The sequence below is a fragment of the Beta vulgaris genome, chromosome 7 (genome assembly GCF_026745355.1).
Source record: "Beta vulgaris subsp. vulgaris cultivar EL10 chromosome 7, EL10.2, whole genome shotgun sequence".
In the NCBI taxonomy this organism is placed as follows: Eukaryota; Viridiplantae; Streptophyta; class Magnoliopsida; order Caryophyllales; family Amaranthaceae; genus Beta; species Beta vulgaris.
The window spans coordinates 36,382,723-36,396,438 of NC_079208.1; the positions used below are offsets into that span (position 1 = coordinate 36,382,723).

General features: G+C 39.3%; 1 protein-coding gene and 1 long non-coding RNA gene across 2 annotated transcripts in view; one reads left to right on the forward strand and one right to left on the reverse strand.

Annotated features, from left to right (window-relative positions):
- Nucleotides 1-3,747: 3,747 nt before the first annotated feature.
- Nucleotides 3,748-5,275, reverse strand: LOC130589535 (uncharacterized). Its single transcript, XM_057390811.1, has 3 exons — nt 4,993-5,275; nt 4,128-4,819; nt 3,748-3,753 (listed from the first exon to the last, which is right to left on the reverse strand). Exons 1-3 carry the CDS (start codon nt 5,273-5,275, stop codon nt 3,748-3,750), a joined length of 981 nt encoding a protein of 326 aa, XP_057246794.1.
- Nucleotides 5,276-6,152: 877 nt separating this feature from the next.
- LOC130592055 (uncharacterized) overlaps nt 6,153-13,716 on the forward strand; it is a 32,560-nt gene continuing 24,996 nt past the window's right edge. Inside the window, exons 1-4 of the long non-coding RNA XR_008970123.1 lie at nt 6,153-6,694; nt 6,820-8,239; nt 11,068-11,134; nt 11,939-12,000. This is a non-coding gene — a long non-coding RNA (uncharacterized LOC130592055). The remainder of the gene's footprint in view (nt 6,695-6,819; nt 8,240-11,067; nt 11,135-11,938; nt 12,001-13,716) is intronic.

Here is a 13,716-nt window from a genome sequence, read left to right on the forward strand (position 1 = left end):
CCAGCCAGAGGGTGCCGCTCCAGCTAGCAAAGACGAAACTGTTGGTGATGATGCCAGCGTAGCTTCTTAGTTTCTTCAGTACTTTATCAGCTTTCTTTCTGGAACATTTTAGTTTTAATTAGCTTTGATACTTTTACCATTGCCTACGGGGCAATGCGTTTTTGTAAGAACATATTTCCTTTTAGTAATTTAATCGTTTGAACTTATGCTTTGGCCTTTTGATCTTAGCTATTGATACTTTGATAAATACTTAAGTTACATGCATGCTTTTTGATCTTAGATATTAGAACAACCTATTTACCTGGGGTAAGTGTTGTTCAACTCAGGTTGGGCCCGTTTTCTTGGTGCTACGACCATTCAGCTAAGTTTGGGTGAACTAACCCTTAGCTGCTTGATGCTGGGCTACGACCTTGTAGCTGAATCTCGAAATTCCAGCTACCCACCTGGGTGCTGCAACCCCTTGCGTTTACCTGCGTATGAAGTGGACTTTAGATGGCTTGCTGCTACGAGCATAAAATACTTAAGTTGTTAGACAAATTAAGTTGTTGTTTACCTGGTGGACCAATGCTTTCAAAGCAGTGGTTGCCTTTAAAGATTCTGGCGTCTTTGGCCCGGTGGTAACCTGGTTGATGCCCCAGGTCAGAAATGATATAGCTTAAGGTGAGAAGCGTTCCAGCTTCTAGGTACTGCTTTTCCATCTTAGTAGTTAAGCGATAAGCTCCCTTTCCAACTACTTGATCGATTAGATAGGGGCCTTCCCAGCTGATTCCTAATTTACCCGCATTGACTTCTTGGGTATTCTGAAAAACTTTCCTTAGAACCCAATCTCCTACCTTGAATACTTTAGCTTTGACATTCTTGTTGAAGCTACGAGCCACTATTTGTTGTTGTGCAGCCATTCGTATTAATGCACTATCTCTTAACTCTTCGATGGAATCTAGGTCGTAGCTAAGTTCCTTGTCGTTGGCTTCAGGAGTCATCAATCCATATCTAGCTGTAGGGACAGCTACTTCCGCAGGTAGCACCGCCTCGCATCCATACACAAGTGAAAAAGGAGTTCTTCCTGTGGCGCCTCTTGGTGTTGTTCTGTTTGCCCACAGCACCTTAGGTAGCTCTTCTACCCATCTTCCCTTCTTAGCTTTTAGGCGCCTCTTAATGCCATTGATAATTACTTTATTGCTGGACTCAGCTTGTCCGTTAGCTTGCGGATATCTAGGTGTGGAAGTTATCAAGCTGATGTTCCATTCGTGACAGAATTGCCTTGTCTTGTCACTTATGAATTGTGATCCGTTATCACAAATGATTTCGCTAGGTACCCCGAATCTGCAGATAATGTTAGTATGCAAAAAGGATATTACTTCTTTATCTCTCACCTGCTGGAATGCCCCAGCTTCGATCCATTTGGAGAAGTAGTCCGTGAGTGCTAGCATGAAAACTTTTTGCCCTGGAGCTACAGGTAATTTCCCCACAATGTCCATGCCCCACCTCATGAAAGGCCAGGGTGTTAAGGTGGGGTGCAATATCTCAGCTGGCTGATGTGTCATGCCTGCGTGTTTCTGGCAGCTTTCGCATTTTTGCACATACTTCTTAGCATCAGCACGCATGGTTGGCCAATAATACCCGTATGCTAGGATTTTGTTTGATAAGCTTCTTCCAGCTGCATGAGACCCGCATTCACCTTCATGGAACTCCTTGAGGTGGGCTCCCATTGGTCTTTTCTAAGCATCTTTGTAATAGATCGTAGCTGGCGCAAGCTCTTTTGAATAGAGTGCCAGAAATAACATGATATCTTGTGGCTTTCATTCGCAGCTTCCTAGCTTCCAGCTTGTCCTCTGGCAAGATGCCCCTCTCCAGAAAATCGATGATTGGCTGGGTCCAGCTAGTGCTTCCTGCCTGGCTGTCATCTGATTGCACCATGTTTACCTCTTTGCTGATAGCTGGCTCAGCTAGGTGGGCTATAGGTATTGATTTGAAATCGCATTTTCTGAGTGCTGATCCGAGGTTAGCTAGGGCGTCGGCCTTGGTATTCTGGTCCCTTGGGATCTGTTTTATGCTGAACTCTTCGAATAACTTGGCTTTGTCTTTGGCTAGCTCCAGGTAAGAGGCCATTTTAGAATCTTTAGCTGCGTACTCTCCATTTACCTGGCTTACTATTAGCAACGAATCACTGAAGACACGCAAACTGTTAGCTTTTAAATCATGTGCTAGTATCATACCTGCGATTAAGGCCTCATATTCAGCTTCATTGTTGGTAGCTTTAAAATCGCAGCAGATAGCGCGTACTATCATGTCCCCTTGTGGCGACTTTAGCACTATACCTAGACCAGCCCCTCTGAAGTTTGAAGATCCATCCACATACAGCTGCCATGAGCCTGATTTACCTACTTTGTTAACGTGGCGCACTTCTTCCTCAGCGGTAGCTGCTAAGTCAGGGCTAAAGTCTGCCACAAAGTCAGCTAGGGCTTGCGATTTTATAGCTGTCCTGGGTAGATACCTAATGTCATGTGCACTCAGGGATATGGCCCATTTGGCCATTCTCCCTGAATGCTCAGGTTTTCGTAATACTGCTTTGATGGGGTAATTAGTCATAACATGAATGGGGTGAGACTCAAAATAGTGCCTCAACTTACGAGATGCCATATATAAAGCTAAACTAACTTTTCAAGTGATGTGTACCTGGTTTCAGCATCCAGCAAGGATTTGCTAACGTAATAAACTGGGAGTTGTTGATTTTCAGCTTCCCTGGCTAGTACCGCACTTACCGCTTTGCTGCTAACAGCTAGATACAGCTGGAGAGTCTCTCCTGTGGATGGCTTTGATAGTAGGGGAGGTTGAGCCAGGTAGGCCTTCAGATCCTGCAATGCAGCTTCATGCTCATCTGTCCAGTTGAATCCTTTATTCTTTTTTAGCACGTTGTAAAACAAGTGGCACTTGTCGGATGATCTGGATATGAATCTGTTCAGTGCAGCTACCCTTCCTGTCAGCTTCTGGACCTCTTTCAGGTTTCGCGGTGACTGAATGTTGATTAGTGCTTGCACTTGGCTGGGATTGGCTTCTATTCCTCGCTGGGTGACTATGTAGCCCAAAAACTTGCCTGCTGGGACACCGAAGGAACACTTGCTAGGATTGAGCTTCATCCCATACTTCTTTAAGACTTCAAAGGTTTCTGCAGGTGGTCCACATGATCCTCTGCTTTCTTTGTTTTGACCAGCATGTCATCTATATAGACTTCCATCGTGTCCCCCAGCTGCTTCTCGAACATCTTGTTGACTAGCCGCTGGTAGGTGGCACCCGCATTTTTTAGCCCAAAGGGCATTACCTTGTAAATATAGATGCCTCTTTCAGTCATGAAGGCGGTCTTTTCTTGGTCTGCAGGATCCATTAGTATCTGATTGTAACCTGAGTACTCATCTAGGAACGTTAGCCTTTCATGGCCAGCTGTAGCGTCCACAATGCATCAATATGTGGCAGCGGGAATGGATCTTTGGGGCATGCCTTATTGAGATCTGTAAAATCGATGCACACCCGCCATTTGCCATTTTTCTTTCCAACAACCACCACGTTAGCTAGCCAGTCGGGATATTTGACTTCTCGGATTTTGCCAGCTTTGAGTAGCTTGTCCACCTCCTCGTTGACTATCATATTTCTTTCTGGAGCAAACTTCCTTCTTTTCTGCTTCACGGGCTTTGAGTTGGATCGACGTTTAGCTTATGGGTGATGATGTCAGGCTCAATGCCTACCATATCTTCATGGCTCCACGCAAAACAGCTTACATTTTTCTTTAAGAATTCAATAATCCGCTGCTTCTCCTCAGCTGGCAGGGATGCCCCAATCTGCACGGTCTGCTCTGGCTTTGCTGGGTCCAACGCCACTTCATCTACATCTTGATCTGTTGGCTTGGCTGGCGCTGGACCTTGCTGTAATTGCTAGATAGATTCCTTTTTTGCTTTTAGAGATATGCTATAGCATTCCCTAGCCAGCTTGCGATCGCCCCTGATTTCTTGTACTCCCCACTTGGTAGGGAACTTAATAGTCTGGTGATAGGTGAAGGTACAGCTCGCATTTTGTGGATCCATGGTGTCCCCATTATGATGTTGTATGCTGAGGGACAATCTACCACATTGAACCTGGTTTGGAGGTTGACTCCTTTTGCATAAGTGGGCAATACGATCTCCGAGCGTTGTAGCTGGCTCGCCATTGAACCCGAACAGAACGGTTGCTTTCCTGAGGATATCAGCTTCCTGCAGCCCCATGCTTTCTAGAGCACTTTTGAAAATGATATTAGCTGAGCTGCCATTGTCTATCAAGACTCGCTTCATGAGGCAATTGCTGACGGTGAGAGATACGACGAGGCCGTCATGATTATCAGCTTCCTCATCTCCATCTTCTTCGTCGAAGCTGATGGTCATGCTTCTGAGCTTTTTCTCTTCAGCACTCCTCAGCGGGCTAGGTGCAGTTTTGGAACCTTCTCGAGCAAATCTCTTGGCTGCAGAGTATGTTAGTCCACATATTTCTGAACCTCCAGAGATAGAATTGATTACCTTATCGTGCAGGGGCTCAGGTGGCGGATGAGGCTGTTGCTGGCTGGGGCCAGCTTTATCTTCTTGCTGCCCCTTCTTCCCCATCAAGTGCTCGAGATAGCCCTTCTTGAGCAGCCATGCCACCTCCTTTTTGAGAGCATTGCATTCTTCTGTTCGATGGCCATGGTCGCCATGGTAGCTACACCACTTGGTGGTGTCCTTCTCGCTGTCTGGTCTGTCGCTTTTGCGAGGCCACCTAACTGTGGTTCCCAGCTTTTCTAGTGCGTTTACTACGCCTCCTGCATCCACGTTAAAACAGTAGGAAGCAATGGAAGGGTAATCGTTGTTAGATGATTTACCTGTGGCCTTGCTGGCTACGTTATTACTTTCGCGCTTCTGATATGGCTGATGGCGCCAATCAGTCTTCTTCTGGTTCTGGGATTTCCGATCGTAGCTAGGCTCGCTCACGTACCTGGAGCCTCGTCCTCCTCGACACGTATCTCAGCCATAGCTCTGGCCCTGACCTCTTCGAATGTGCCACATGGGTACCTGGTCAATTCATAATACAATCTAGATTTATAGGTTAGTCCTCTCCTGAATGCTTCGATAGCTGTGGGAACATCCAGGTTCTTGACAGAGATCATTTCCTTGTTGAATCGATCCAGGTACTGCCTCACAGCTTCATTGGCTTTCTGGGTGATGCGGTACAAGTCGCCGGTGTGCTTCTCTAGGACTCTGCTGCTTGCAAACTGCATATAAAACTTGTTAATTAAAGCAGCAAAATTTTGGATGCTACCTGGCTTAAGACTTATCAGCCATTGTAAAGCGGTCCAGATAGGGTGGCCCCGAAGGACTTGCACATGGTGGCTTCTGCAGATGCTCAGGAATGGACAGAGTCCACATCTTCTGTTTATATTGAGCCACATGGTCATAGGGATCCGCAGCTCCATCATACAGCTTGTGAGGCTGGGTCACGTTGATCTTTTTGGGAATCCTGGCTCTTGCGATTTCTTCCACGAAGGGGGATTGGGCGTAGCCATCAGGAGATTCTTCAGCCACAGGGGTAGGTGCTCCAGGCAGCTTCGTCAGCATGCGAAGTATTTTCCTGTTCTGAGATTCTAGGAGCGCCATTTTCTTAGCTGCGGGATCAGCTTCATCTGCTTCATCGTCGGACTAGCTGCTCCATCTTCACCTTCACTGGCCTCGGAATCTTCGAGATCAAGCCTTAGGAATTACGTTCCGGATACGCTGTTTGGGCGTTTTGTTACTTTTGACAGAATCCAATTCTTTCTGAGGCTGTCAATGGTCTGCTGGCCTCAGATTGAGTGCGGTGAAGGTCCTCTTGAGCCTTCAGCAAAGCCGCTTTCATTGCCTCAGCAGAATCGTCAGCCATTTCAAAGTTGGGTTGAAGTGTTTCTTTTTTGGGATTTTGATGAGAGTTTAGCTGTAGAGCCCCACGGTGGGCGCCAAACTGTTTATGCCAAATTCTGATCAGGCAGAACTTAGCTGAGGATCTACAGCTAATGGAGATGCAGCTATAACAACAAAAGATGCTAGCTACGGAATTAAAAGAGAATGCAAAGAAAAGCAAAGACACCAAGAAATGGTGACGCGGAAAACCCCAGGAAAGGGTAAAAACCGCGGGTGGAATTGAGTCCACCAATCCACTATTTGAGAAGATTACAACTTATAGCTAGCAGCTAGCAGCTTAGAGCTTGTACTAAATACACTTAAGAATATTGTAAATGTAGAAGAGAGAAAGAATGTAAGTGAAAGCAATGTAAAGACTTATCTTGTACAGAGTATTATTCCCTTCTATTTATACTAATACAATTGTATAACGTTACTCCTCATTTGAACGTTGCATAACTAACTTCCCTACGAAAGTGCCACAACTCCTAGAATCTAGGGAGATCTCTTCTTCTGCTGGCTAACCACTTCCTCCTATTTCTTTGGCTTAACGTCACTTATTTTGACTTGGTCTTGATCAGTATCCAATGTTCTTTCAACCGAATTTATTCAACTCCCTTCGTCTCTGCTTGCTGTAGCTGCTACCTGATAATCTCTAGCTGGGACAGATGCATAACCTGCAGGTTCAGCTTAGGAAATTTTTAGGACATAACAGTGAGTTATTTTCAAAACCCCCCACACTTATGTCAGACGTTTCCAATAAGGTATTCATTATTTGTTGTCGTTTTAGGTACCTATAATTTCTGCTAAAAATGTGAAAATGCATGTAATTTTACAACAATCCATCTCAATAGCAACCATGGCTAACGCCTAACAATCCCATCTACAGAATTTCTGGCACAAAAACATCCATCAGCATAACCGAGATCACTGGAAGCAGCATGAAACTCATTTTCTTCCAAGGGAAATCTTCCAGCCTCTACGACTTAGACTAATATCAATCATCTCAGGCCAAGGTTAATTGATGATCAAATTCATAATTGTCACTTTCTTAGCTTCACAAATTAATGCTCCTCTTTGTATTCATTTTTTAACTCAAGTTGTTCACTTTTTTTTTTTGTCAATTGAGGTTAATTTGATGTGGTTCTTTTTTAATATTTAATTTTTTTTTTTGTTAATTCTGTGAACTTGGCATCCGAAAATTTGGAAATTTGAGGTTCTAGAATCGTCGTATTGTTCAGCATGCATGGATCAATTTCATTTTACTTGTGGTTTTCCTCTTTCTGGACTATTTCTTTGGCAAACACTAATATGCATTTCGATTTTTTTATTTGCATAAAGGTTTGTGTTACTCTGGAGGATTTTCATTTGTCACGGAGAGGATTTTTTATGACGGCTAACATTATTATTTACTATTGAGGATTTTTTATTTGAGGATTTTTTGGAATTTAAGGGTTTGTTGTTGTGGTGGTGGTCTGAAGCTTTGGATTTACATAGTAGTATTATTTCGGTTGTGTGTGTAGTTCAATCACAATTTCTATGGTAATGCAACTCCACCTCGAAATATTGTGTTTTTTTTTTTTTTGATAAATTTGCATGTCTACTCATCTCTATTCTATATGTATATGTAAAGAGGATAGGACACTAAAATATTAAAACTCCAATTCTACCCTCACAAAATTAAACAAATTACAACAAAACCTTTCTAAGAAAAGAAAAGAGAATATCAAAGCAGTTCAACGACAGTTTCAAAACTAAATTGTATTTCACTTCTGAACCACTCTAACTTCCAACGATCCATTGTAGTTCCACAAAATGTTGCCTTCCCAGTTCTTCCTCCTCTCTCCTCTTCCTCTCCACTCATTCATTCATCTACGCATAATATCCGATTTCTCATATAATAAAAACATCAAAAGAAATTTAAAGAAGAACCCAAAAAGGGTTAATTTTTACTTCTTTTTTTTTTTTTCCTAAGAGAGGCTTCTTCCATATTCTAAACAAAAACAGTTTTTATATGTATTTTGTACCTTTTTTAGGGTTTTTGGAAATTTATCTGGTGAGTTTTATTGTTCAATTATTTGATTTATGAGTTTAAATCAATTTAATTGAATTTGATGGTGGTATTGGGAATTTTTTTCTGTTTCATTTGCTTTTGATGTATCTGGGTAAATTTGAGGATAGGAGTTAAGGAGTAGAGAAGAGAGAAAGATTGATTTTTTTTTTTTTTTTGGAAATGTACGTGATTTACATGCGACGTACGAGGATCCTTCCAAAGTGATCGAAGCAGATATTTAGCATGCTAATACTCTGTAAGCCCTATTAATCACAACCTTTTTTTAATTTGTTCTCGATAATTTCACTTTATTTAGATTTTTTTTGGTCTGGGTAGGTCTTAGTTTTGAGGAAAAATTCCTCCTTTTCACTTTAAGACTTTCTCTATCTAGGTTGTGATTTTGTGTTGATGTTAGAATTGATGTTGATTGTTTATTTCTCCATGGGTTTATTTGTTTAGGTTTTATATGATTTCTGGTTAGAGTAATATAAAGAGAGACTAATTAACTTGATTAAACGCTGACATTCAAAAACCCCAAATAATGGGTGAGATTTGTGGGGGTGTCGAAGGGATGAGAGAGAGGCAGAGAAGAGGGGGTAGAAGTAGAACCGTGGAAGGTTGAGTGATTGATTGACTTTAGAGAGAGAAAATGGGTAGAACATAATAATGAAGCAACAAAAGGAAGTTCAGATGTAGCGACTATAATTTGTACAAACATTATAGAAGTAGAAATACTTCATATAGATTGTTGGTACAATTGTATTAACGACTAAGGCCATAGTCTTCTCCATTTTTTATTTTATAAATTGGGCTGATTTCAATTTTGGAATAAATAAATAAATATAGGACATTTATGTCTTGGTAAAACTTGCACTATATTAATCAGTTTCTTAAATTGGACATGCTCAGATATATATGTCAATATTTGTAGATTTTTATAAGGTAAGATTAAGGGAGCTAACTTGAGAGGTCAAATGAATCCTATGAAGTTTGATACTTAGACCTCAGGGATATAAGGTGAGAAGCGATACCACAACTCCACCACCTCTAAGGCTCTAACCTCATAATAATGATAGACTGTATTAGGGTCCTGTAATCTCCTTTAATTGATATAATTTAATTAGTATAAAGTATATTTTATATTTGAAATAATTTGAAAGTTTTATTATAAAAAGATTATTTACATTGTCTATTTTAAAGTCAAAACAATTTCATTTCAAAAAGAAAGTAAAAAATAATTTAGGCATGTCAAGTATTGATTTTATTTGTAATAGATTATTTAATAAATGTCTTCCTCTTTTTATATTTACAATGTGAAATATCATTTGAGTTATAATCGGACACTCGAAAATGGAATTAGATTAAAAAAAACAACAAAAAGAGCCATGCAAAGCCACCAAAAACCTTATAAAACTTTAAAATTTATAATTATAAATATATAGGTACATATAGGTATTATTATTTTGAGTGAGGTTGAGGTGGTGGAGTAGTGACATAGTTTCCTACCTCATATCCCTGATGTTTAGGGATCAAACCTCTTGGGACTTATTTGAGGATTTCTCCTTATCTCCCTCAAGTGAGTCTCCTTCATCTTATCTTAAAAAAAATTATTATTATTTTGAGTAGTAAGAATATAAAAATAGCATATTAAGTAGCCTAAGTACGCTAGCTTCACTATGCTTCACTATTTCAAATATTTATTTACTTCCTTTATTATTACATATTATTGACGAAACTTTGTAAATAATTTCTTTTGCATTGATTTCACCAGATAACGATTCCGCACGCATCGCGTGCATATAATACTAATTATTATATACTTCGGTACTGCTTCTTGTATTCATCCCTGTGTTATTTCATTTAATTTATGTGCTGAACCTTCTTTCCTCTGTTCTGAAATTCTAATATTACGATTTTGGGGCAAGGTTTGTTTCCCTTGTGGTGAAACTAAGTATGCTATTGGATAAAATATTAATTTTGTGAATCCTGCTGTTTGAAGTAATGGTAGGTTGGCAAGTATGGCTGAAATTCTATTTCACGACAAAGTTTCTATCTTTTGATTTGATAACTTAAAATGATAATATTTATGAATTGGGAATTTCCCTACAAAATTACATTCTATGAAATGGTGAAAGAACTAAAATTGTAAAGGAATTGCACAGGACGAGGTTTTTTATGTTTCACTCGTTCTTTATGCTTCCTTTAATTATATGCTATTCTTTGTTTCTATATCAATTTTGTTTATTGGGTGAATACACGAACCAAAAGACTTCTAACACAACAACTTGCATGTATTCATTGTTTGATCACCTTCCTCATTATCATGTCTATACTTGACTTTTTAGCAGCTCTTGTTTTTGTGCTTTTTTTTATTAATTAAACCATTGTTCCCTAACCTCTTTTAATCACTACTCCATTAGTTGTTATGTGACTAATCTTACAGTGCTTCAATATTTGGCTTTTTGTAAAATTTTTCCCAGCTTCACAAAAGGTCTTAATACATCCTTGGGGTTATATTATGGAATTTGACTTTTTTCATTGTGTCAAAGAATTTAATATTTGGGTCCTGTCAGCCTACATCCATCTTTATGTTTTAAAGTATGTTGTTGGAGTCATAAAGTTCTACTTCACCCGTCCCATAATATAGTGCTCACTTCTCATTTTTCACAAGAATTAAGAAAAATGGAAGGAGTTTTAGGATTTCACAAAAACATATATTTAAGTAAATGTTTTTGGGTACTTTTGTCTTGGAACTAGTTTTTTTTTTCTTCTTTTTCCTTTAAAATAAAATGAAAGAGTAATAAATGTTCCTTGGAATGGTGTAAAACAATAAATAGGGGCACATATTTTAAAAGACAGTTAGGGGTATTTTGGAAAGTTTTATGTAGAAATGAAGGATAATTTAGTCCAAACAAATTGATAAAAAGGAAAATAGGCACAACATTTTGGGACACCCAAAAAGAAATGCAATCACTATATTATAGGACGGAGGGAGTACTATATGTGGACTTATCTTAATTCTCCTTACTTTCTAGTTTATACTACTCCCCTTTTCAGTAGTGTTTTTGTTATTGTTATCAACAGGTCTTTATCATCAATTTCAATAAAGAAGTAAAATAATTGACAGTCATGGAAGCTTACAAGCTCATTGGTATGTTTCTTTTTTACAGACATCATATTTTCTTGCCTTTATTTATGTTGTTTTCTTCTCTATATAAAATATTTTGTATATTATGCTCATCTATTTTTCGATTAACTTACATGCGAACGTTTAATCATTTATAAAAAATTATTCGATAATTAATCATTTATAAAAATTATTCAATAATTATTAATTGAAGTGGAAGAAAATCTGGCCGAAAAGAAGAAAAAAAGTGGGGAAAATCATATAACTATCCAAGAGAGAGATGAAGAGCAACAACATGCAACAGTAGAACTTGTCGAATTAGCTTCTTCAGATTGTACTTTCTTCATTTCTTTTTTCTTTATTTGTGCTCGATATCAAAAATTAAAATTTTCTAGGTTCTAATCTATTTTATAATGCTTCCTAATTATGGTATATGTGGCATGACAAGAGTATTATTTTTTTCCTGACAAAACAATCTACGTTATGTACACGTCATTAAATGTAATAATTGTTTTAGTATAAGACGTAAGAGTAAGATGTCACATATTTTGGATCTACAGAATTACATATTTATCTTTAATTGTTTGATTTTAATACATTTGACATTTACTAGAAAATAAAATTTTTGGGTTGTTTTCTCTCTTTGGCTTTTTCCTATGAAGAAAAATGTTAAGGTTATTGTTTATAATTTATTCAATTTAGGTAAAAACTTCTCGTATTTTTAGTTTACATCATTCTCCGTATTGTATATGTAACTTTTGTTTTTGGGTTTTAAGGTTACAATTTTATATGAATTAAGTGTTGGTTATTATTTAATGTATGTTGTAGGTACCTAGTTTGTTATTGAAAGGAGAATCTAGTGCGTATTGTGTTGCATTCATGTTTTGGAGGTACGTACTATTGTTGGATATGAATATTATTAGTAGTCATGTTTAGTACATTTGCTTATTGATTTTACAATATGTGGAACCTAGAATCATGATTAGGGAACGTAAATTGTTTGTTATAAACTAGTGGTACATATATTTATATTTTTATGAATTGATGTTTCTTAGTTATAAGTTATTTGAAGAGGTTACTTTTTGTTCTATTACAACTTGTGTTAGTGTAGTTTACGGTTTTAGGATTTTTAAGGATACAAGTTCATAGTGTTCATAGGGTTTTAGGGATATGGTTCAAGGTTTATAGTGTTCATAGGGTTTTAAGGTTTGGGGTTTTGGTGTTTGAGTTTGGGGTAACGTTCGTAGAGGGTTTAGGATTTAGTATGTAAGGCTTGGAGTTTGGTTTACGATTTAGGGTTTGGGATCTAGTGTTTAAGGTTCAGGTTTAGGGTTTTAGTGTTCAGGTGTTTTGTGGGTCTGAGGTCGGGTCGAGTTTGGGGTTTAGGGTTCGCGGTTGAGGATTCTAGGGTTGTGGTTAACGGTTCAAGGGGGTTTGGGGGTTCGGGGTCCAAGGTTCGGGGTCCGGGGGGGTTCGGGGTTCACGGGGTTCGGGGGGTTCACGGGGTTCAAGGGGTCCGGGGTCCGGGGGTCCGGGTTCCAGGGGTCAGGGGTAGGGGGTCCGGGCGTCCGGGGGTTCGGGGGTCTGGGGGTTCCGGGGATCCGGGGTCTGAGTTTGGGGTTTAGGGGTTCGGGTTTAGGGTTTAATCGAAATCAAAATCAGATTGTTGGACCAATAAGTTGAGTGAGTAACATGACTATGTTTGGGCTTAACTTAGTTAAACAGAAACATCATAAAATGGAAGGGTGGGGGATCCGACCGCGAGGCGGAATAGTGGTGGTTCGTTGGATTCCGTCGAGTAGCAGTGGTTTGGTGCAGGAGTGGCTGTAGCGTGAAACAGGGGAGGTGGGGCGCAAGAGAGAGAAAAAGAAGAGGGGGTGAGCGAGGGAGGGAGAAGGCGGCTAATCTCATTAACAAAAAACACAAGAACTTAAATCCTATCATCAATACAACAGTTGCTCCTAACGTAATCAACACAACAGTTATTCCTACTAAAATATAAGAAATGGAAATAACAAACTTTGAAAAACAACACTATGGAATACCGACCATGGACGACCCATGAAGTTTTGCTTTTTTTTTTTTCCAGTTTGCACTTTGCACTATAGAACATGGAGTAGGTGCATATAATACTGAACATTACACAACACGCATGTAACCTCCTCACTAAATGTATCGAACAAGTTCTAGTGCTTGTTTTCTGTTTTGGGACTTCGGTGACAAATGTTGTCGTGTGATGATCAATGATCTTTGTTCACATTATTGTGCAAACTCAAGGTCGTGTTAAGAAACTTTTTCAGCTTTAGAGAGTATGAGGATAACAGACCTTTTATAGCAAATTCACGGAGCGTGAACAACCCCTCCATGCGGTCTTCATGGTATAACAATACCCCGAGCACGAACTGTGCATAATCCGTGTTTATATTGCCAAGGTCAGTTTTCGCGGCGTCATATTCACGGTATTTTAAGAACTTCTTGATCGCCTTTTCTACGAACGAAGAAGACGACCGTTCTGGTGTAGACGAAGAGGATGATGATGGCTTTGGACTTTTGGAAGAGGATGGGCGTGTACTTGATGAAGCCATGGAAGAAACTGATATTTGGGT